Below are 25,658 nucleotides of genomic sequence, written 5' to 3'. Positions count from 1 at the left end.
AAATTCTGAATTGTGACATTCCATGAATCAGAATGTGTAACATACATTGATATGCTTCTCTTTATTTCAGGAATTACTTGATCAAGTGATAAACTTCCAAAAAGAAGCACAGGATGCACTGAATGCAGAAACCCCAGACTCAGAGAAACTTGAACAGTTAATTGAGTTCAGTGCTACTATGGATGTAGACTTAGTGGAAATTCCCAGGCTGAAACAGGTATAACAGAGGAGCAGTTATTTTGGTGTACTGAGTGTAGTAATACTGACAAGATAAATTACAGTTGACATTTTAAATTATTATAAAAAAGAAGTATGATTGCCAATGAGGCAACTCTGCACAAGAGACTAAATGACACAGAAATTAACAATTATAGGTCACCTTATGACCTTCAATAATGAGCAAAGCCCATCCCGCATATTCAGTCATTATAAATCTTTTTTACATTCATCTTTGAATATTGACACATATGATTGTTGTTCTTTTTCTTGAAACCTAGTTGTTTTATGGGTATAAAATATATGTATATAAATGTTGATAACTGATTTAGGATATTTTTAGATAACATTTCTACTCTAAAGGACAACTTGTCCAAAAATTGAAAAAATAAGATTTTTAAGATGTAATTTGAAGCTTTACCTTGACAAACACTTAATTAATTATTTCAATCATTTTCTTGTAATTTTTCATTTTTTTTTTTATTACAGTCATTTCTGAAGTCATTTGAATCTAGTTTTAAAATCATCCATTTATGGCTTCTTATTGCATGTGATTTGCTTGTTGTGGACGGCTGTACCTTTAATTGTTACTTTCTACATCATTTTGTCTCTGGTAGTGAATTGTCTCAATGACTATCATACCACATCATCTTACTTTTATATTAAACAACATGTACCTGTCAGAACAATATTGATTTCAAAGCCCATCACAAATTTAGATTGCGCTCTGATTAGTTCAAAGTTAAAAAAACATCTATTAAACTTTTATTACAGGTCCTTCAGCAAGCCAGATGGTTAGATGAGGTCAGGGAAACCATGAGGGAACCTCTGAATGTTACATTAGATGTAATGAGAAAGTTAATGGACTCTGGTGTAGGTCTGGCTCCTCATCCTGCAGTGGAGAAGGCTATGGCTGAGCTACAAGAACTGTTGACTGTCAGTGAAAGGTGGGAAGAAAAGGCTAGGATTTGTCTCCAAGCTAGGTAAGAACAAATATCAGTTGTGAATTCTGTTAATTGATAAGCCTTAACTTTGAAGACTATAAGCAACCTTTTGGATATAAACATAAAAAAATTAAAATGATATACAGTTGAGACTTGTTTAAATTTTTGTTGTTGCAAATTATGATGTGAAAAATTATTATTGTTGAATTGCAGACCCCGACATGTTATGGCAACACTTGAAGCTATTATAAAGGAAGCAGAGGGCATCCCTGCCTACCTCCCAAATGTAACAGCATTAAAAGATGCCTTGAGGAAAGCTAAGGAATGGACAAATAAAGTGGAAACTGTTCAGGTGAGTTAATATATAAGTACAGACCTTTGAAAGGAACACCTTACATGTAAGAGTCTTGATGACATGGACCATCCATATTGCTAGTTTGGAATTTTGCAGCAGTAACTGTAACTCTCCATGGAAACATAGCTTTACTACTAGTTAGTTGGAATCAGACAGATTACATTTAATGTATATGAAAGTTTAATTTTGTGTGCTTTCTATAAAGAGTAACCATTATTACTTGATGGAAGCCTTAGTTTTTATTATGATAGCTAAATCAATACAACATAATCAAACCATGACAGAGTGTCTCATAACGCATGGTTCAAATTTTTTGTCACATCTAGTTATAAGTGTATCATGCTGTAACTGCTAATTCGCTTTGATCCGAAAAGAATAAAATCTTCATCAAATTTATTTGGCCAAATTGTCTTTTATTAGGTTTTTCGTTTAAATGACTTTTTATTTATTTCAAAATTGATTCCCATATGTATAAAAAAAAAATAAGAGCTTGAAAAAAAAAAGGAATTTAAATTTTAAAGTATACTTATAAAAAATATGTTTTATTAAATTATTGGGTCTTTCTATGCATGAATGTTGATTAAATTATTTAAATTATTTGAAAACTTTGTCACATGTTTGGTATGTAGCTTGCAAGGAACATATATGTTTACTTATATGCTGGCAATAAAAATATTTAATACCTCAAACTCGGTATGGGATAGGGAACATACATTATATAACAAAGGTATTATGTAAATACATGTATAAGACTGACCGTTTTTGATGAATTGAAATAGAAAGGTATATATGAACATTGATAAATTGTAATTTAAACGGTCTTTTCCCCTTTACTCTAATTCTTGAAATCTTCTCAGATGGGGACAACTTTACCTAGTATTGTCGAGTCTACTCCAAAACATGTGACAACTTTTCCTAGTATCGCTGAGTCGACTAGAAACTTTCAGTTTCAACCAAAATATGTAAGTCTAAAGAATAATCAATTTAGGACTAAAATCATGTATTTAAATCTGTTCCCTTTGCAGAGTTATATCCGACTAGCACCTAATCAAATATCAAGTGCAAAAACGTCATGTCAGGATTACTACATTGCTAATTTTTTCAGAATTTTCAAATATTAATCAGAGACCCAAGTGTATCTAATTTTTTGGCAGTAGTATAGCAAAAGCTATTTTTGTGTTAGTTTTTTGGACCCTCGGTCCCTCACTAATTTTTTTCTAAATTTTTAATTTTTAATCCAATGCCCATAATAATGTCAACTTTTTAATACACATCCTCAATGTAATCCAAGACAACAGGAGCTTATAAACATTGACAGATAAAATAACAATCTGATATAAAATGACACTTTGGCCTGCTAAATAAGTAAGAACATATCCAGATAATTTCTAAACTCAAGACAACTGTCATGTGTATTAATTTAAAAGGGGGTACCAGCACGGAAGAACGCAAAATAAATTTGCCATTTGCCATTTCACGATGAACGACCAATTAAAATTTCTTGCACGTTGATCTTTTTACAGATTTTATGAACATGGTGAATAACGAACCTTTTTTACGGCTGCACGTGAAATAAAAATCGCAAAACATGTTGAAATGCAAATATCCTTTACCAACTCAAAGAAGAAGTCCACTCCTACTATGAGCATCATCCACGAGTAACCAAATTAATCTTACTCCTTGAGTAAATTTTACACTTGCATGACCCATTCCATGAAGTAACTGCAATATATGTTCTTAACTTCTTAATGGTAAAAGTGAGGGGTACATGATTGATCATAACTATTGTTTTCTCTTTCCAGAATTCTGAATCCTATCCATACCTTGATGTGTTAGAGACCCTGGTAAATAAAGGACGACCTATACCAGTCAGACTGGACCAGTTGCCACAGGTTGAATCTCAGGTGGCAGCTGCTAAGTCGTGGAGGGAGAGAACAGCACGGACATTTCTGAAGAAAAATTCTACATATACCCTGTTAGAGGTAAGGGTAATAGTTGATTTTGAACTTGACTTAAAATACAATGAATGCTATCAGGAGGGCTTCTGATAAACCAGGCAAAAGGGATTTGTTTCAGGACGTAATCTGAATTTATAAATTGGATTTAATTATTATACTGTCATCTAAAAAAGAAGATGTGGTATGATTGCTATTAGACAACTCTATACTCAAGACCAAATGACACAGAAATTAATAACTATAGGTCACCATTTGGCCTTCAACAAAGAGCAAAGTCCATACTGCGTAAAAGGCCACTAAATGACAAATAATGGCCTAATTTATGTACAAAAAATGAACGAAAAACTAACTACCAGCCTTTCTTTACCTTGGAGTCAATTTTAGTATCTTATTACTGTTTCTGAGTTGATCAGAGCATAAAAGTCTACATAAAAGCTTAACATAGTTAATTTGCTGTTTTGTAAAACACAACGTCTAACCCATATTTCTGCTTATCCAATGGACAATAAGAACTTACAGGCCCTGTTTTGAGTTTAAAAAGTGAGTGAAATATTTGCTAATGAACACTAAACAAACAATAATTCTTAAATGTATTTTTAATTTAATTATTATATTGGTGTTTTGGGAGGCAACTTTCCTGATATTTATAATTCAATCATGTAATAATTACTTTTATAGGTGTTATCACCAAGGGCAGATGTTGGGGTTTACAGTGGAGCTAAGAATAGAAAGAAGAAAAGAGAAGAGAGAGAAAGAAGGGACAGTGAAAATAATAACAATAATAATAATACAGAGTATAAAGTGGAAGAACAAAGAGATCCTGCTGCTATTGTAAGTTCAGAAAGTTTATAGTCTACATAAAATTTTAGCCTGTTCATGAAATAATCGTAGAGAAGGGGTTTTGGTGATCTTTTTTGGGTAAAGATTGCATCAAATGCAATCATAACCCTTATGGCAATTATTAATCTATATTTTAACTCCAATGTGGATAAAAAAATAAAGTAAATATGAACTATAAGTACAAGGACAATAATAAAATCATGTCAACTGAATTATGACTGAAATGACAAATGATGACAACCCAGCATGAAGGGAAAATTGGGAACTAAGTAACTAACTGCTGATGTTTAAAAAGTTTCCATTTAAAACATACAAAAAACCTACACAATCATGTTAAAAACTGGAATCAATTTGCACATTTGAATTAATGAAATCATTTTTAACAATTTTTTAGGTGGCAGCTTTTAAAAATGCTGAATACAAAGAATATGAAGCAATGAGAGAATTGCGTCACATCAACTTAGGAAAACTTAACCAATCCCAATATGAAGTGAAGTACTGTATTTGTAGAAAGGCAGCTGCTGGGTTTATGTTACAATGTGAATTATGTAAAGATTGGTTCCACGGTAAGTCACAGTACACAGCCATATTGATATCCTTCACACTTGGGGCAATATGCGCAATTGTTTCTTCATAGGCCATAATGGTAACGTTTTCTTCTGTTGCTCAGTCCATATCGTAAACTTGTATATGTATGATGGCTTGTTTCGAAGCTGAGACATTTTTACATATGTGGTTAAATTTCCGGGTAAGAAGTGTGATTCATTTTTCCGTAAATTAGCAAACCCCGAGTATCCTTTTGCGATGTGGCTCCTCATGGTAAAAAATCCCATTTTTAACACAATAAGTGCATTGAAAATTTAATACTTTGAATACATTTAATAGCTCCATAGTTTTTACACATTTATTCTGTGTTCCCCTACTTCCTGAATTAACACAAATGGTTCAGCTCAGTCATTTTGTTATTATAGAAATGTGTCAAATATCACTACACAGAGATTTTTCGTTTACACATGACTTTTGTGTTCCTCATTTCAATGCGCATTAGGGGTATTGTCCCACTTGTAAAACTTGTATGCAGTTGATTTTGAGAAAATTGAAGTAGGACCAAGTACACTGATTGAAATCAGAATTGAAAAAAAAATGAAAATAAAAATGTGCACCATGCATGTTTCCAAGAAAGATGAGATTGAAAATTGGGAACATTTGCCTGACATTTACTGGAAAGTCACTAAAAGTTTGGCATTGTCAATGACAAAAATCCAAATGGGATGTTTAGAAAGCTGTTTATTTCTGACAAGAACAATGTTTGTCTCCTGTGTGATAAAAACTAGAAATAAAACAATTGTTAAAATTTCTATGGTTTACTATTTGTTTTCATTAAAAATTCAAATAAAACATTGATTGACTTAAAATATCTTCTCCCCTAATTGGGTATTTTAATCGCTTTTGCATTCATAGTATAATTACTCTTTTTCAGGAACATGTGTGCCATTACCAAAATCAGCAAATATCAAGAACAAATCAGCTCAAGCTGCAGCAGTGCAGGCAGCTAAAGATCTCAAATTCCTCTGTCCATTGTGTTTACGTTCTCGGAGACCCAGACTAGAGACAATTCTGTCATTACTTGTGTCCTTACAAAAACTTCCCGTTCGATTACCAGAGGGTGAAGCATTACAATGTTTGACTGAACGCAGCATGGCATGGCAGGACAGAGCTAGACAAGCCTTAACCACAAGTGAACTGGCTTCAGCTCTTGCAAAACTCAGTGTGTTGAGTCAAAAGATAGTGGAACAGGCCGCCAGGGAAAAGACTGAAAAAATAATAAATGCTGAACTTCTAAAAGCTGCAAATAACCCAGAACTTCAAGGTCACCTTGCAAGTGTAACGCAAAGTGCATTTGGTGGTTCAATAAACTCAGTGAAAAACTCCGATTCTGGATTCAATCTTGACTCAGATAACCCTTTCTCAATTCCATTGTCACCACCATCTTTGTCACAGAATTCTGACGATATTCAGATGGAAGTAGAAATTGTGAGTTCTGCTAATAACCACACAGGCATGTCAGAACATGCGTATTCCTCAGCATCTAAATCTAGTGCTAGTAAGTACATTTCTTTTTACTCATATTTTGAGCAGTTTATTTTGCATTTTGTTTTATTTTTGACCAGATTAGCAGGAGAGCAACTATTAGTATAAAGAGATAAATCTTTTATTTAATATTAAGACTTATAATACATTTTATAAGTCATATAATCTTTCATCTATGTTTTAAGGCTGCAGTGACCTAAATCAAAATTTATGTTTCAATCTTCTTTTTTCAGGTCAAACAGATTCCCCTCGGAAACATCCCAGAAAATCCCCATTAATAGCCAGATCTGGTGAAGCACCAGTCCTGGAGTTGTCGGAGTCGGCCAAACATCAACTGGAAGAATTAATGATGGAAGGAGATATGTTAGAAGTGTCTCTCGATGAAACTCAGCATATTTGGAGAATACTTCAAGCGTGTCAGCCTAGAACGGATGGAAAATTCCTGGATCTTGAGGTAAGGTCTGGTTGAAAATTATATGAAATGTCTTACTTTGTATTGTTTTTGTGATATGTGCAATCTTCTAGTTTATAAAACGGTCATATATACCTGAAAATTGTTTAATGTCCGGTTAAAGTCCGGCTGGGCAAAGCAGTAACCTTTTGGTATGTAGCAAACAAATATCTGAAGAGCTATAGTGAAGAAACAAAACAATATTTAGGCATTTTTAGCACACATTACGTGTAATACTTGATTGTTTTAAGTATTAAAAAAAAGATGTGGTATGATTGCTAATGAGACAACTTTAATAAGTACATGTATGTAGTGTGTGAAAACAACTTATATTAAAAATAAACCATACAAGCATGCAGATGTTGCAGGATTTTCATTATTTGGATTAAATATTAAATATTTGTATGGTTTTAAGCAGTGTTATTCATACATTGTATCAGGATTTTCAGTGTTTAATTTTTCCTTATGTTTTTTTCAAGTCATCCTTGTTTCATTTAAAATCTCTATTTTATTTAATGAAGACATAGAAAAATTGCCATTGGTTACTATCCATTGTTTTACTCTAAAATAATGAACTAGTAAATATTGGAGTGAAAATGATTGATAATAATATATTTTACAGGAACACGAATCTCTTATTAACAAGGATCCAATTGACAAAGAAAAACTTGTTGTCAAAATCAAAAAGGAAAAAGCAGATGATCCAGAAAAGAAGAAAAAGAAAAGGAAAAAGATTGATGAGGGAGGAGATGCGTCTAAACCAAAGAAAATCAAAGATCCAAATAAAGTCAAAATGAAGGTTAAGATCAAGAAAGAACCAAGCAAGGATAAACTACCTGTCATTAAACAAGAAGATATAGCTGATTTTGGTATGTATAACTGTAAAAGTTATTTGTACAGATAAGTACTAGTTTTCATATAGCGAGAAACTTTTTGATTGAGGCCAAAGACTGAGGTTAAGTTGATTCCATAAGTTCCTGAAAATATATATTTGGAATTCTTGAAATGCATGAAAGTTAAAAGGGCACTAGCGACGAGATATTTAAGTCAGATTTTTTTTGTTCAATCAATAATAAAAGTGAAATAGTGAAATAATCATTCGCTTTTAGCAGCCAAAATGATTCAATTTTGTCAAATTAAGCGAAAAAACATTGATAATTACTCATTCACTTGCAAGTGAATTAGTCGACCTCATTAAATCTGTATTCATGTGAACTAACCCCTAGCTAGAGATTGACAAAGCATGCATTATACGTGTACAGGTTATTTAAAGAAAAAGAATGTCAACAATGAAAGTGAAACTACGGTAAATCATTTGATTACTGATTCGATCTATATAAAATCATTCTTATATGGTTAAAAAGAATGATAAACATAAATTTTAAATCTCTAAGATAAAATCAAACAGACATATAAAAATCCATTCTAATGCAATTAGTTTGTAACGATAATTTTCATTGGACGTTGATAAATATTTTGAGGGGTTAGATTCCACGTTCTACCAGTCCGTAACTAAGAAAGCCACCATTTTGAATTCTGGGATATGTAATTTCTCAAAAAATAAACAAGATATCTCATTTTGAGCCTCAAAATCTTCTTTTAGTCTATTTTGAAACCATTCTGAAGCGTACGAAAAGTAAAAATATGTTTAGTATTCATGTTTGACATCCAGAGTAAACACATGACGTCACATTGTTTAGATGCTAAAGACAATGCAACAGTTTCGCGGACTTTTTCAATTATGCCATTTTTAAGCCGAAAAATTTATCAAATGACATTTATTTTAATATGTGGCATTAGAATGGAGATAACTGTATTGTATTTTAAGCTTGGCCTTCGTAAAACTGGATTTTACTGTCGCAAATATCCGTTTACCTATCTCCGCTCCGCGTCGCTAGGTAAACTCAATTTGCGACAGTAAAATCTATGTTTTACGAAGGCCAAGCTTAAAATACAATACAGTTATCTCCTAAATTGCATGTGTTGGTTTTATATATTCATATTGTTATTTATGTTTACATCGCTTATATGGTCATCTGAGGTCTAATCGATAGTTAATTAGATGGCGCCTGGGCTAACATACACACGAAACAAACCTACATATTATCTACACCATGCTCTGTATACTGTTTATTTTCAACTGTTGGTAGTTTGGATAAACATGATAAATGTTTTACATTGTCATAAATCAAATATGAGAATTTCAGTCAAATCGGTGACCATGAATTTGACAGCTAGTGCCCCTTTAAATGAGAGTGTTTGTATTGTTTTTATCAAAATATTAAATGATAAAAACTGCCACAGTGAAAAGAAGTATAAGAGAAGGATTTAAAGAATGTCAACTAAAAGCATTATAACCAGTTGAATGATTTCCAATCATGTATAACTGAAATTGTTTGGGTTTTTTTTAAACAATGTTTGAATTATTCTTATTTTTTTACAGTACCTTTATCAGGCGATACAGCTGCTGATGTGGAGCAAATTAAAAAGACGGTAGAGACATTTGATAAAAATAAGAAAATAGCCGATAATAAACCAAAGAAAAAGAAAATCAAAAAGAAAGAAGGAGAGGAAAGTACAGAGAAGAAGAAAAGAAAACCAAGAGAAAAGAAAGATAAGAAAAAGATGTTAGTTGATGATAATGAGGATGATGCTGACAATTGTGCAGCCATCAAATGTCTTAAACCTACAGGTATGTAAAGTATTTCAAATTTCATCATTATGCTCTGCTTACGAATAAAGGTTTTGTAATAACTTCTCTGTTTGTCTGTTCTATATCAGGTTGAAATTTTGATTAAGTTAGTTACCAATAAATTTTTAATGAAATTTACTTGAAAAATGTGATGTTTACTTTTAAAATTATCCATGTAATTCTGATTTTGATTCTGTTTGCACATTTAATGACATGTGCATTGTGAATGTTGTGAGATGGACTTTTGGATGATATTCCAAATTTTGATTTTGACCGTTACTTTAGTGTTCACTGAACATTGAAGCAAATTAATAAATTAATATAGAGAATATTAAACTAAACTTTGAGACAATATGCCAAAAATCAATGGACTCAATTAATTTGAATAGAAATTATAATTTATGTCAAATAAAATACAAGCTGCTGGTTTAAAAAAACAAACACCAATTATTTAATTTTACATCTGTTTTGTAGGAGAAGAAGTAAATTGGGTTCAGTGCGATCATTGTGAAGAGTGGTACCATTTATTGTGTGTTGGGTTGGCATCAGAGGAAGTTAAAGAGGATGAGGACTATAAGTGTTTTAAGTGTAAGCCCCCAATGGATACCACTAACATCCCATCAATGTCCGATATTGTGATCAAACAGGAAGTACAAGAAGATTTAATGTGTCATGAGAGCATGCCTGATGAGGTTAATGCCTCCTTGTTTACCCAGGCTCTAGCAAATCAAGAAGACTTAGATGAGAATGAAAAAGAAGGGGAGGTAATTGAAAATGAGGAAGGTTCAGGGGAGGTAAATCCGTCAGTAGTGACTGAACAAATAAGTTCAGTACCTATACCGGATATGTCATGTGATATAGAGACTGAAGTTGTTGCAGAAAATACACCTGATATTTCTGAGGAACTGGAACCACATTGTGACAATGCAATATCAAGTCCAGGGGAAATATCAAATCCGGACTTGATTCCCCAGTTAAATTCTGTTGAAAATGAATCTATTGTGGAGATGCAAGACATTTCAAATCAGGATGTTGGACAGGACGAATCATCAGTGGATAGTCAGGATGATAGTCAGCATACAGAAAGTTCAGTGGACATTAGTGAAGAACTTACAAGTGTTGTGGAGACTCCAATGATAGAATCGGAAGTCATGTCTGTTGAAACAGAAGACAGTTGTTCACAAGACACACCAATCATTGACTCCTCTCATATTGAGAACTTTACTGAAGAAACCTCATAGACAGCATACTTCTTGTGATCTCATGTTAATTTTGTATTAAGTGCCACCCTATAATGGTGTAAATTTCATGTCTGATTGCCCCCGAAAAGCTTACCATTTAATTGTTGTAAATATCAGATGTTTGTATTTGTCAAACCGTGTTGTGTTTGAAGAAGGTGGGCATTTTGTTTCGCACATTAACATTTTGTGAATACCTCATTTTTAATGATAATTTGTATTTTTGTCTCATTATTTCTTCATTATTTGTCATATACAAACTAGAACCAGCATTGTTGATATTTTGTTAGGTGATTGGTCTTGCCAAGTTCAAAATTTTGTTAAAAATTTCCACATTAATTTATCATAATACAGTGAATTATTTACTTATAGAACTGGCACTTTTGTTATCCATTTTTGTCATTTTATTTTTATTTTCACAATAATTTTCAAGCACAAATCAATGCAATTTTAACCCTTACTAATTTGCATTGAAATGTAACGTAGCAATATGTACATGTAAATATTTGTTATATACCAATACATGTAGTCAAAAATCCTGATTCACAAAATAAACTACCTAACTTTCTCCTTTCATGCACAATTAAATATTAGAAAAATTCAAATGAAATACTACCTTTGAATTTGTAGTGTGCAAAAGAAATTTCAAGTTAAAGAGGCAAAACAGAGAATTCTCAAATCAGAAGTTCGTTTTGACAATTGGAATGAAACAGAAGATTGAGAATTGGGTGTACCCATTTCCTATTAAGAATTGACATATCCTTGGGTAAAATCTATTGTTTTCATGTACAAGTGAGTACATATGTTCATGTACAAGTGAGTACATATGTACCTGTACTCTTTATATTATTTTTCTGTAAATTTAAAGTTTATATGTTTACTTTTTTGTTGTTATAAATTATTTTTCTGTTTTGTTTTGATTGAAGTTTTATTTAGTGTGATAAATGTTGTTATTTTCAGTTGGTAAAATGTGCTACAGTATTTTGAAAATGATTAAATATCATAATACAATGTTGGTGTAGTCAGATTGTCCATCGTATCTAAATTGACAAAAAGCAAGGAAAATTCTCAGATAACTATGTGACAAATAAGCATTTTTTGGAGTAGACTTTGTTCTAAAGGATAATTTTGAAGGTTTACTATAAATGTCATATGACTGAATTTTGACATTTTGGATACTTTGAATGTTCTGGTTACACCTTCATGTAAATTGTTTAAATTGTCCAAATAATATTGATTAAAATTGATGGTTTAGGAACATTTTTGTTGGACAGTGCTAATTCTACTAAGGAATTAATACATGTATATTTTAACTTGGTAGATTTACACAAGTATAGGCAGTGGGGCAATGCAAGATAAACCCTTTATTCCAAGGCATTTGTTAATAAAATGAAAAGCATAAAATAAGTATGAATATTTTGAGTACATAATGGAGGTAGCTAAACCTATCAACAAAACCAAACTCCTTTGGAACTTAGGATATTGTTAGGATTTAGCAGGTGGATTTAAAGGGCCATAGGTTTGAAATACCAGTATTCTGATGACAAAACCACATAAAAATATAAACAAACAAAAGGAAAGTAAAGTTAGTGGAATTCTGATTTCTGTCAATGAAAAATTCTTTATTATTCATTTCAAAATTATATTTTTATTTGAAATATTAGGTTTAGAAAGAACAATGGTAATAAGTTTATTTAATTTTTTCTTTTTCTTTTAAAAACAGGGTATTGGATTTTGAATATATGCCTGTTATTATAACATTTGCCATTCAAATACACTTTCTTACATCCTATTTTTTAGTGCATTGCCAGGTAAATTCTTATTTCATGCATGACAAAAGATGGTCATTTTATGTTTACTGTTATCGACATAAACTTTGATATTTTACATTATATTTCTGAAAAAAAGTATAATACTAATACATCTGTCTCACATGTCTTATGCCATTTTTTAAGGGCCAGCTGTTGTTGATTAGTTGTACTCATGCTATATCCATCTAAAAGCTATCTTGGAATAGAACAAAAGTAACATCAATATTGGATAAAAATTTGAATGTTTTTCTATTAAAAAACAAATCGCAGATGACAAAAGTTTTTTGGTATGAAGGAGAACACAAATCAGCTATACAAAGTTAACCACTGAAGAAAAATTCTGTTAAGAGATTCATATCTGGTGAGATAGGTTGTTATTGCATATGCATGTAGTTATAATGTACTTTACAATTACCTATTTCAGAATTAATTGTATTCTGGGTAATATTTTGAAAAAAAGTAAACCAAAAATTAAAAACGTCCTAAACGATGGAAATTCAACCAATTTATTTGTGAATGAACAATACAATTACCCACAATCCTTAAGATTCTGAAACAGGAAATTGACGATAAATATGTATAGATATGATCATATCATGTATAAACAGTCATTCATCAGTGCTATTTGTCCTCTTTAAATAGATTTCATTTTTGTTGAAAAAAACAACAGTTAATAATAATAAAGTCAGGTTTGTAAAGTGTTTATGACTTAAATTTTATGTTTGATAAAAATAAGAAGATGTGTTATGATTGCTAATGAGACAACTCTCCATAAGAGACAAAATGGCAGAAATTAACAACAATAGGTCATCGTATGGCCTTCAACAATGAGTAAAACCATATCACATAGCCTGCTTTAAGTTAAAAGTTCCCCATTGAAATAATTCATTGGTTATTGTTTCATGAAGGTTGTTTCATTCTTCTTTGGTCTTGAATTTAGCTGACTGATTGCTGTTTGCTTCATATACAGTGGCAAACATTTCATGCATATGAAGTTTGAAAAATTTATGTATTAAGTTTAAAAGCTTTTGTTCCTCAAATTTTATAACTTGTAAAGTAGGTTAGATTTTACTATTAATTGGACTTCTTTCATCTGGTAGTAAAACCTATAATTAAAAAGGAAATCTTTTTGGCTGTTCAGATGCATAGATATGCAATCACATCTGTCCAGAATGAGGATGTCCTATCTGAGGCCTTGTGTTTGGAGAATGCCATGCTGTCTGCATATTATAGAACCCTTGTGCAATAACTCTTTTTTTGTACTTTGGTGGCCAATTGCAAGCCAATGCAAAATTGCTCTCATTTAACATGCCCTCAGGCTCTAATTTTAGTTGAAGTCGAAATATACAACCCTTCATCCCTGCTAACCCATATAGAAAACCTATTGGTATTATTTTTCTCCTAAAAAAGGTAGCAATTGCTTAATATATTGGTCATTCCCATTGTCCGAAACTAATTTTTGCTGGTCACAACTTGAAATATTATATCCATTGCTTGACTGTACTGAAACTTATATCAATCAAAAATTTAGCCAATGGATTTTTATGCCCCTGCCTTAGTGGAGGGGGCATTAAGTTTTACACTTTTCCCTCTGTGCGTCCATCCCAAAATTTGTTTCCATTCTCTAACTTTAGTTTGCCTCAATGAAATGTTATGACTTATACACAATGCTTATTACCACAAAACCTGAAGAGTACTCTCAAAATATAGAGAAACAGTAATAGATGTCTTGCAATTTTATAGTGGCAAAGACTGACAACTGAATACAAATCAAAACAAGAACACAAAAAATATCTAGCAATATGCATTTACAAGAGTGCACATGCTAAAATCTCTGAATCTCATGAATGATTTTATTTTGAACGTCTTAGCGAAAAAGTTTATAATACACAATTTTTTAAACATCAATGATCAATGCAAATGAGATAATGCTCGGTAAACCTGTATGCCGTGCAATCATTCAATACACCAAATATAGTTGACCTATTTCAAATATTATCTGAGAAACAGGCTCAATAAAGAAAACTAATGTTTGACAAATGAACCATGAAAATCAAATCAAGATCAGATAGACATGTACACTTTACAATAATTCCATGCACCACATACAGTTGGATATGGCATTGCTTATACAAGAAGTATCTTAAGAAACGGACTTACTATTATATGATCATAATGCAGACTTTTGACCCAGAGCTAATAGAACACAACATAAATTCATATTCACCTACTATAGTTGACCTTTCTCTTATAATACATGTACCTGAGACCTTACAATGTAAACTGAACAATAACCAATTTACCATGTAAGTGTGTTCAATATTGGATGTACTCTTGTCAGACCCAAATATATACCTCGCATTAATTTCAATCACCAACCAATGTTACATAGTTGAACAATTGCAGATAGTACCTGAGAAACAAACACAAAAAGTTAACATTGACCAATGAACTATGAAAATGAGGCCAAGGTTCACACGAAATCTACAAGACATACATGTACACTTTACAATCATTTCATACATCAAATATAGGTGACTTATTGCTTACAGTTTGTCAAAAGAAGACTTAAACACTAAAATAAACCATGAAAATGATGCCAAGATCAGAAAGATACGGAAAAAACAACCTTGATTACTGCTGCATGAAATGAGGCCAAGGTCGTGTGAACCCTGTCTTACAGACAATGAACACCCTGCAAGGATCCCATTAACCAAAATATAGTTTTCCATCGTATTACTTATAACAAGTTTGAGAAATTCACATTACAACAAACTTAAACATTTCACGATTGTGACCTACAGAATTAGACTTTTTACCGGATTTGTAATAATATAAGCAACACGACGGGGGCCACATGTGGAGCAAGATCTGCTTATCTTCCTTAGCACCTGCATGAGACCACCCCCAGTTTTTTGGTGGGGTTCGTGTTGCTTAGTTTTTAGTTTTCTATGTTTTGTCTTCTGTACTACATTTGTCTTTTTATCTTTATCCATGGCGTTGTCAGTTTATTTTCAATCTATGAGTCTGGTATCTTTCGTCCCACTTTTACAAAAAATCAAACCATTTTATATATTTGAAAATGCCTGTACCAAGTCAGGATTATGACAGTTGTTGTCCATTCGTATGATTTCATTTTGCCGATTGATTAGGCACTTTCCGTTTTGAATTTTCCTTGGAGTTTAGTATTTTTGTGATTTTACTTGATTCATTTGTCCTCAAGGCAATGAAACTAATGAAAGAGTTACCTACTTCTTGATTTGAATATATAATTGGAGGTTCCACCGCACAGGCATTTGTCTTATGTATTGTTACTTATATTTGTTGCATTGTTGTTTTGCTGTCTCATTGAGGTTAACCTTAAATTGAAACGTATAATAAAAAAGGCTGATGTGGTATGATTGTCAGGAGATAACTCTCCCCAAGACCACATGACACATAAATTAATAACTATAGGTCACTGCACGGCCTTCGACAATGAGCAAAGCCCATACCACATAGTCAGTTATAATTAAAGGCCCCGAAATAACAAATGTAAAACAATGCAAACGAGAAAACTAAAGAACTAATTTATGTAAAAAAAAATGAACGAATCGCATCAACAAACCACTGAATCACAGGAACTTGATAAGTTTGTTGGTGTTTTCATACTGTACCAATTTGTGAAATCTTTATTGCTATCATAAATTCTCGGTGTCGGCTGCAAACAAACATACTCGGCATTTTCTTCTTTAAGTTAAGCATTAAAAAAACGCATTATCTAAAGTTGATAATTCACATAGGAGAAAATGGAAACCCACTAAGGTAATTTCCAATTGAATTGACAAATGTATAATTTTACCCATCTATAATACAATTCTGGTCTTTCAAAATAAAATAAAGACTGCCCAAAGCTATAGGAATAAGTCGGTGGCTTTCCAAAATTTTACATTACGAAAATGTTGAGGTTTTTTTTCCTTTATTTGGATGATTTTAAGTAGATTTTTTATAGTTTCTGTTTCATTTATTGACATTTTTTTTTAAACTTTGGTTGAGCTGCCCATTGTTGTCATTTGAATTTAAAAAAAAACCAAATAACACTTCTTGTGACAAAAATGCGTACTGTTGCTCCTTAACTCTCCCATGCCAATAAACTTTCATGACAAGGGGGTTTAATTTATTTATTATCATTTGGGCCAAGAATCTAATTAGCGGATGTGTCATTTCTTACTTCATTTATCCAGGCTTAGCACTTGCAATTTATACTGACTTTATATATATAAGTGAAAGTCATATAGCTGAGTGCAGATAAAATAAAAGAAACAAAATATTTAGTCAGACCAAGGATTTGTATAGTTAACTATACAAATCCTTGGTCAGACGACATTATGACAATTGGATTAAATGATAAAATCACGGTGTAGCTACTTCTTAGGCTTAGTTCTCCTGTACATTTTTCTGAAATCTTTCAATAACGATTTTTTTCTCTCTTTATCATGCTTGCTTCTTACGGTTATTGCATTTGTACTCAGCGTAAACTGTTTATATCAGAAATGCTCACATACTGTCGTACTGAAAAAGCGAAAGTAATACCGCATGTGTTGTTGTACCACGCCCTCCCTTTTCCCCCTCCCCCCCCCCCCCCCCCATTTTCTCCGCTCTGCATAATGCAACAATTAAGTGTTACCCTTTATTCAATAAATTATTGTATTACAGGTAGAAAAAATAAAAAATATTTGCTAGTAAATGTATACAGTTATTCAATGCAAATGAATTCAAGATACTGCGGAAATTTTTGAAACTTTTGAAAATAAAATTTTGTGCAAATGATATTTCTTAAAAATAGCACGACAAAAAGACTGCAGCCGGTGAAATTCTATGTGGTGCCATCTAGATGTCATTTTGGTTGTTTGTGTTGGTTTGATTGTTGTTTCACTACCGTATTTCCCACATCTACCCTTATTCATATCCAATTTTCCTTTGTCCAGCTCCAATTGCATGGTTTCATTCTTACTTCAAGACTACGACCATCTTTGAATAAACGAACTTAGTATGAAGAAAATGCATCATGAATACCATTTCGTCACCAATATGAAGTAAACTAACGGACTCCAAACATTTATTTCGTAAATCATAAAAATGGAGAAGGTGCTAATTAACTCAAGCTGCCACTTTGCTTCAATGTGCATTCATGGAACTGGTAAACAATAAAAGAATATTCAGGAAAAATACTCTGAAAAGGAAAAAAAAACCAAACTATTACATGAACTTTTCTGCCTTATTTATCATTTATATATATCAAATCAATGCTAACAAATTAAAATTCAGATTGAACAAATATTTTACTAGATTGAACGTGTCGTGTCTATTCATAAATCCAATTTGTTGTAAAATTAATTGAAATATTACAACTTTGATTTACACATCAGCTGTTTCGCGTCAAATGCCAAGTTTTGTAAGGGACTACTATATATGATCAAATATTTACACTCTGAATTACACTTATAGTAGTTGCAGGTTAAGTCGACATCAGCTATATAGACGGACGTAAATGCAAAATATCCACATTTCACTGTATATAAGTAATAGGTCTAAAACTTAACTTATCAGTAAATATTTTAAATATTCCTTATTTCACTATAATTTCAGCTTCCTTTAGATCTTGTTGATTTTCTTTTATAAAGCGGTTTTGAAAGTTGATCAAAAATGTAATAATTACTTGAATGCTGAAAACAGCTATATAACCCAGATAAGTTAATTTCGTTATGTTTTCTTTCCCATAATTTTCCGAATTTCACAGTATCCCCAGTCCATAAATTCCACATTGACACATTGCTGTTTGTCTGTGTCGAATCCATAATCACTTTAATAAATGACAAATAATACAAAAGCTTACTTTTATACTAATACAGGTAAATACGTTTGAAGTACGTTTTGCTGAGTCAGCAAACATACATATAACGATTTAAACGTATATCTATCGTTCTGATCAAAATCTGGTATTTATCTAGGACTAATATTTATTGGTTCTAGATATAGTGAATGTGTCAACACTTTCAAGAAAATGCTGGTTTAGACTAATTGGGGCTTTATGGTTTTGTCACCTTTATGGAATTATGGTTGAGCAAGACGTTTTGGTATAAAACCAATTTTTTAGATCTTGTTCTTTCTTTTTTTTTTAGTGTGCAAAAGATTTGAAAAGCTGTCACATGCTGTTGAGTATATCATCACAGATTTCAATGCTTATTTTATTTTATTTTGACAAAATCTGATTCTTTTTTCTAGTCTCATTGTAAAAATAAGCATAAAGATACCAAAGGAATATTCAAACTCATGAGTGGAAAACAAACTGACAATGCCACGACAAAAATAAGGAGGACCAAAAGACAATCAGTATACAGAACACAGCATAGAAAACTAGACTGAACAACACACAAAAAGGTGTTGATAGCAGGTGCTCAAGAAGGGTAAACATATCCTGCTCCTCATGTGGCACCCGTCTTGCTGTTCACTAATGATGTAAGTATAAAAATATATGATGAGTCTTATTTGGTAGGTCCCATTCGAGGAAAAGAGAACGCGATTATCACTTCGACAATTGGAACATATCCATCGTCATTTATAAATGAGTAAAGGGGCGCATTAGATTGACTCTTCGGTATTTACAACCTCGGTGTTGGAAGACTAGTAATACATTTGAGAGTAGATACCTAGACTTCACTGCAACCGATGTACCACATCAATTGCACTAGACATCAACTCGTCTAAACATCAACCCAACAATGTTAGATCTGTAAATTTGCTTTCGCAAATTTTTGGTTCTTCCCTCGCCGGGATTCGAACCCATGCTACTGTGATATCGTGACACCAAATCGCCTGCACTGCAGCCGTCCCGCTAGACCACACGACCACCTGGGCTCTAAAAAAAAGAGCTTCCGGTGGGCATGTGTTACCTTTCCACGTCAATTTTAATCTAGTGGCGTACTACAGTACATGATATATAAGGCATGAAGATGTTATTGTTACAGATCAGCTAAAATATCTATAGTAAAGGATCCTACAAATTAATGTAAGATACAGTCACAGAAAATAATTATATTCATAAGTACGTCTGAGTCAGTGACAACCCTACAACAGATGTATCCATCGGATCGCCATCAATGATGGTGATACATGGCTGTGTACATAATGTATATACAACTCGTCTAAACATCAACCCAACAATGTTAGATTTGTAAGTTTGCTTTCGCAAATTTTTGGTTCTTCCCTCGCCGGGATTCGAACCCATGCTACTGTGATATCGTGACACCAAATCGCCTGCACTACAGCCGTCCCGCTAGACCACACGACCACCTGGGCTCTAAAAAAAAGCTTTCGGTGGGCATGTGTTACCTTTCCACGTGAGTTTTAATCTAGCGGCGTACTACAGTACATGATATATAAGGCATGAAGATGTTATTGTTACAGATCAGCTAAATTATCTATAGTAAAGGATCCTGCAAATTAATGTAAGATACAGTCACAGAAAATAATTATATTTATAAGTACGTCTGAGTCAGTGACAACTCTACAACAGATGTATCCATCGGATCGCCATCAATGATGGTGATACATGGCTGTGTACATAATGTTTATACAACTCGTCTAAACATCAACCCAACAATGTAAGATCTGTAAATTTGACTCATCAGTAACTTGAAAGGAAACTGTTAACATCTTATTTAACCAACTAATAACTGTGTTATTATGATTTCATTTTACTCGTCAGTAAATTTTAAGAGAAGAGCGCATGAGCAGCGGGAAAGTCAAACATTCAGAGCTCCGAGAAAAATATTCGAATTTTCTTATTTCTTGAAGTGCAACCGTTAATTTAATAAAAAAAATTAATAACAGGAACATTATTGACACTTGTACTATGAATATTTTTGGCTAAATACGGTCTGGTAAGTCGGTACCCAGCCCCAGCACATCACCTTGTAAAACCAAAATCAGACGCCATTTTTTGTCAACATAGATCGACCCAAACAACAACAAACCACTACAATATCTAATGACAGAGAACATTAAGAATAAACTAAACAAGTTCTCAAGCAAACCGAGGCTTACAACAGAAGGGCCGGAATAGGAAATTAAAACCTGTTGTGCTGACTGATAGCAAAGGCAGCATAAACCGTCATGTAGCACACACAGCCGAACGAGACATACTCTGGTGGAACAAAAGTGGATCAAAAATAGAACAAAGCACAATTTGGCTAAAGAAAAACATTGCAAGCAAAATTATTAGACACGGCACCATTTGGCTATATGCATGGCTTGGAACATGCAATTTAACATCTAAAAACAAAAGATATATATCAATTACAAAAGACAACGATGAAGAAGTAAACAATATCATTGAGAAATACGAAGAGGTAATCAAAATAATAGATTAAATATTCAGGATCAAAAATCACTATACTAGAAACACCTATTTACTCTATTAAAAACTGGAATAAAAAACAGGGTCACAAAAATCCAGACAGATTTGAAGAGCATGATATAGAACTAGAGCGTCAACTATACACATTAAACGGAAGAATACGTGATATAAACAAACGGATAGGTAGCCACTCACCTGAATTTTCCTCAGATATAAGCTTCACAAGTAAATATCACTGTGGAAAAGACAGAAAACTCAAAACAACGAGAAACTATGAGTTCGGACTGTATCAAGACGGGATACACACAGGCGAGCTACTAGCAAAAAAACTGGCTTAAAAAAATCTCAGAACAGGCCAAGAGAGATTGCTGGGAAACTGTACACAAACCACATTTAAAATAAGTTCATTGCGGGCAGATTTAGTCACCGTGGGTTTTTCCACACTACACTAAATCACTATGTTTGCAATGACACTTATTTTATTATTTGTACTACTCACCATACCAACACAACATAGTAAATCATGGACCAATCAACAACTACTCCAACAATTACTTAATGCTGAACTACACCCGGCTAGTAGAAGACCAATCTGCCTACCTATCTGCAACACCAAAACCAAATATTTGCTCCTACTATTGATAACACTAAGTGGAGACATTGAAACAAACCCAGGACCGCCAAAAAAAGAAACTGTATATCCCTGTGGTCTTTGCGAGCATCCAGTCACATGGAACTGTCGAGGAGTATGTTGCGACGCGTGCAACATCTGGCACCACAACTCTTGCATATATAGAACTATGTTCAAAAGATTATGAACTTCTAAAAAAATCTAATGTACAGTGGATATGCTGCAAATGTGAAAGCATGAACATAAGCTCATTCACTTTTAGAAGCTATGAATTAGAAACATCAAACATATACGAACAAATAACCGGATTGGACTACACCATGGACTCAATATCATCAGTCTTCAGCCCACTAAAATCAAGCAGCCCAAAGAGTGGAAACATGTCATCTCACAGCAAGACACGATCATCCATAAACCAAAGAAAATCACATCTCAGTAGCAATCCTTACGAGATACCAGAAAAAAACAACCTCCGCATCATTCCAATCAACTGCAGGAGCATAAAAGATAAAAAGACAAGAATTTGAGGCAGCAGTCCACTACTTGAAACCAGACATAGTATGCGCCACAGAATCATGGTTATAAGGAATAAAACCAGGATCAAATCCAACAAAAGACGCCATAATGTCAAGCGAAATATTCCCAACTAACTATAATGTATACAGAAATGACAGAGGGACCCTTGGAGGGGGTGTATTTGTACTTGTAGAGAAATCCATTACATCAGTCGAACAAACATCCTTAATTACTCATGGAGAAATTGAATGGGTAAAGATCAAAATAAAAAACAACAAAGACTTGCTAGTTGGATCTTTTTACATGCCACACAGAGATCAAAAACACCTAAATGAACTGCAAAAGTCACCTGAGAAGGCCAGGACTAATGGGAACACCAGTGTCATTCTAACAGGAGATTTCAACTGCCCGGACATCATATGGGACACAACAACAGCCCTTGGACCAGACAGAGAAATCCAACAAGGACTCGTTGATATAACTGAAACATATAATCTGACACAAATACACACTATACCAACTCGTGAAGGAAACCTCCTAGATCTTGTATTTGTTACGAATACAACTCTAGTTAAATCCTCAAATAACGTACCAGGTATATAAGACCATGACATTATAATCACCGGCCTGGAAACAAAAGTACACCATCAGAAAAGCCTACCAAGAAAATGTTACATCTACAAGAAGGCGAAATTGGACCAAATCACCACAGACCTTAAACACACCCTAGAAGAGGTAAAAGAAAAACATCATCAAGGAGCTGAGGTACATCAGCTTTGGGACACCTTCAAAAGTCAGCTTCAAAAAACCATGAATACAAATATTCCGAACAAAGAAATAACATCAAGAAATAACATCCCATGGATCAAACACAAACAGAGGAAAATGCTAAAGAAAAAACAGAGGCTATACAAACAAGCCAGAAAAACAAACAAATGGTAAAACTATAGGTCTTTTCAAAAGGAATGCAAGAAACAACCGAGGAAAGTAGAATATGAATATGTCAACCAAAACATCTTTGAGGGACTAAACAACAATGACACAAAGCCGTTTTGGAAATACATTAAATTCAAACGCCAGGACTCAGGAGGAATAGCACCATTAAAAAAGGGGACTAATCTTGTCAGTGACAGTAAAGGGAAAGCTGAACTCCTACTAGAACAATTCAAGTCCGTATTCACAATATCATCAGACACTAACCTACCAACAACAAGAATACGAGCAAAAATCAATATAACACCATTAACGATCGACCAAAAGGGACTGGAAAAACTACTTAAAAACACAAATCCAAATAAAGCCTCCGGACCAGACAACATCCCAAACCGCATACTCAAGGAATGTGCTGAACAACAAGCACCCATCCTACAAATCATTATGCAATGCTCGCTAGACACAGGTGAACTACCAAAAGACTGGAGAGACGCAAACATATCCAGCATCTTCAAAAAAGGAGAAAAACACCTGGCAGAAAACTACAGACCTGTATCCCTAACATCTGTCATCAGCAAGATTCTAGAACATATCGTATGCAGGCATATCCTAAAAATCTGGAAAAAAACAAAATCCTAACCAACTTAAACCACGGCTTCAGGTCAGGATACTCATGTGAAACCCAATTCATAACTACCATCAACGACTTCTTACAAGAACATGACAAGGGACATCAAATCGATGTAGGCATATTAGATTTTTCAAAAGCTTTCGACACAGTACCACACAACAAATTATTACATAAATTAGATCAGTATGGAATTAAAGGAAATACACACAAATGGCTTAAGAACTTCCTAACTGCAAGATCAATGAGAACCATCGTGGAAGGCGAATCATCTGGCGAAACAACAGTTGACTCTGGGGTCCCCCAGGGCACAGTCTTAGGACCAATCCTATTCCTGTGTCACATCAATGACCTAACAGACAGTGTTACATCATCAGTAAGACTATTTGCTGGTGATTGCCTACTATATAACAATTAAACATAGCCAAGACCAACAAAAGCTACAAACAGATTTGGAACAACTAGAAATCTGGGCCGACAAATGGGGAATGCGTTTCAATGCCAAAAAGTTCTATGTTCTATCCATAAACAAAAAGCAGACAAATTCTACACTCTTAATAAACACATCCTACAAGAAGTACAAGTGAACCCCTACTTAGGACTCCAAATCTCAAACGACCTGAAATGGAGCTTCCCGTGACATAAAAAACATCAGCAAGAAAGCCAACGCCACCTTGGGCTTTCTTCGGAGGAAGTTGAGGAACGTACCAGAAGCATGTAGGAAAGTAGCATATATATCCCTTGTAAGATCAACAATGGAATATGGCGCAACAATCTGAAACCCATATATGAAAGGGGATATTGACAAACTAGAACGTATCCAAAACAGAGGCGTACGATTCATTAAGAGAAACTACAGGAGTCGAGAAACAGGGTCCATAACTACTATGAGACGCCAGCTTGAAATGGAGACACTAGAGGAAAGAGGACACAGCCTCCATCTTATCCTGATTTACAAGGTGGTTGAGGGACTGGTGCCGGTTCTACTAGCCGACAATTTCGTCATACCAGCAAGACCTAAACGAACAATAAAAGCCAAAACTTACTCAAACTGTGAAACTGGCAATATCATCGAACGGCAAGTCATCAATAACATCAGAGGACTTAAAGTACCAAATAGCAACAAACCACAGTACAAACATTCATTTTTTTGTGGAAACAACTATTCACTGGAACCAACTACCAGATAAAGTTGTACATGCAGGTTCTGTAGAGGCATTTAAGACCGCTCTACAAGAACACCGCCCATAACAACGGCGCTCTTCTCCACCGTGTATAAAAGCCTTAAATAGGATTCTACACGTACCACTACAGATACAGAACTGTTAACATCATATCTTATTTAACACTTCAGTAACTTGAAAAATAAAATTGTTACCATGATGTTACTGGACTCGTCAATATCTTGTAAATGAAGTGTTAACATGTTATTGGACCCATCATAACTTATATAAGCTCACTTTACACATGTCAGTTGGCACACAGTGACATCAGTATCTTGTAATCTTTCTGGTACTATGGTATTATTAGTCTTGTCAGTAACTTGAAAGCCAAATGTTATAAGGACGTTAAACAAACCTTTTAAAAGTTTTCAGTTGAAATGTTAATTGACCCACTAGTAGTCTGTACCTTTTAACATATAACATTGATAAGCTTAAGTTTTATGCAATATATCAACAGTTCAGCTACCCGAACATCTGTTCACAGTTAACTGTAAACACCAACTTGGTGCATTCTGTAATTACTGGTTTGCTTTTATAATGTACATGCAGTTTAACCCAAGAATAGCCCATTCATATGTACCGGTAGTCTTCTTGAGTGATAACTTTTTTAATATTGTGTTATTTGACTGTTTACTAGTACTCTTAATTATTTACTTGATAACAAGTAGTTTGAAATAATGTACCTGTTTTTATGTTTGTTTTTAAAACGTGTTTTCATTAGTTTTTTTCAGAC

At 33.5% G+C, this 25,658-nt stretch overlaps 1 protein-coding gene across 2 annotated transcripts in view; it reads left to right on the top strand.

The window, feature by feature from the left end:
* LOC134719614 (lysine-specific demethylase 5A-like) overlaps nucleotides 1-13,297 on the top strand; it is a 35,357-nt gene extending 22,060 nt beyond the window's left edge. For both annotated transcript variants that reach the window (XM_063582613.1, XM_063582608.1), the window contains exons 21-31: nucleotides 71-217; nucleotides 991-1,199; nucleotides 1,374-1,512; nucleotides 3,318-3,497; nucleotides 4,152-4,304; nucleotides 4,708-4,879; nucleotides 5,794-6,417; nucleotides 6,638-6,858; nucleotides 7,478-7,724; nucleotides 9,299-9,547; nucleotides 10,022-13,297. In XM_063582613.1, coding sequence (XP_063438683.1) covers nucleotides 71-217; nucleotides 991-1,199; nucleotides 1,374-1,512; nucleotides 3,318-3,497; nucleotides 4,152-4,304; nucleotides 4,708-4,879; nucleotides 5,794-6,417; nucleotides 6,638-6,858; nucleotides 7,478-7,724; nucleotides 9,299-9,547; nucleotides 10,022-10,788 — 3,108 coding nt within the window. In that variant the 3' untranslated portion in view covers nucleotides 10,789-13,297. The remainder of the gene's footprint in view (nucleotides 1-70; nucleotides 218-990; nucleotides 1,200-1,373; nucleotides 1,513-3,317; nucleotides 3,498-4,151; nucleotides 4,305-4,707; nucleotides 4,880-5,793; nucleotides 6,418-6,637; nucleotides 6,859-7,477; nucleotides 7,725-9,298; nucleotides 9,548-10,021) is intronic.
* Nucleotides 13,298-25,658: the final 12,361 nt, after the last annotated feature.

This window comes from Mytilus trossulus, chromosome 1, assembly GCF_036588685.1.
Source record: "Mytilus trossulus isolate FHL-02 chromosome 1, PNRI_Mtr1.1.1.hap1, whole genome shotgun sequence".
Taxonomy (NCBI): Eukaryota; Metazoa; Mollusca; class Bivalvia; order Mytilida; family Mytilidae; genus Mytilus; species Mytilus trossulus.
Note: the sequence above shows the minus strand (reverse complement) of the source record. Positions and strands in the feature narration are given on the sequence as shown.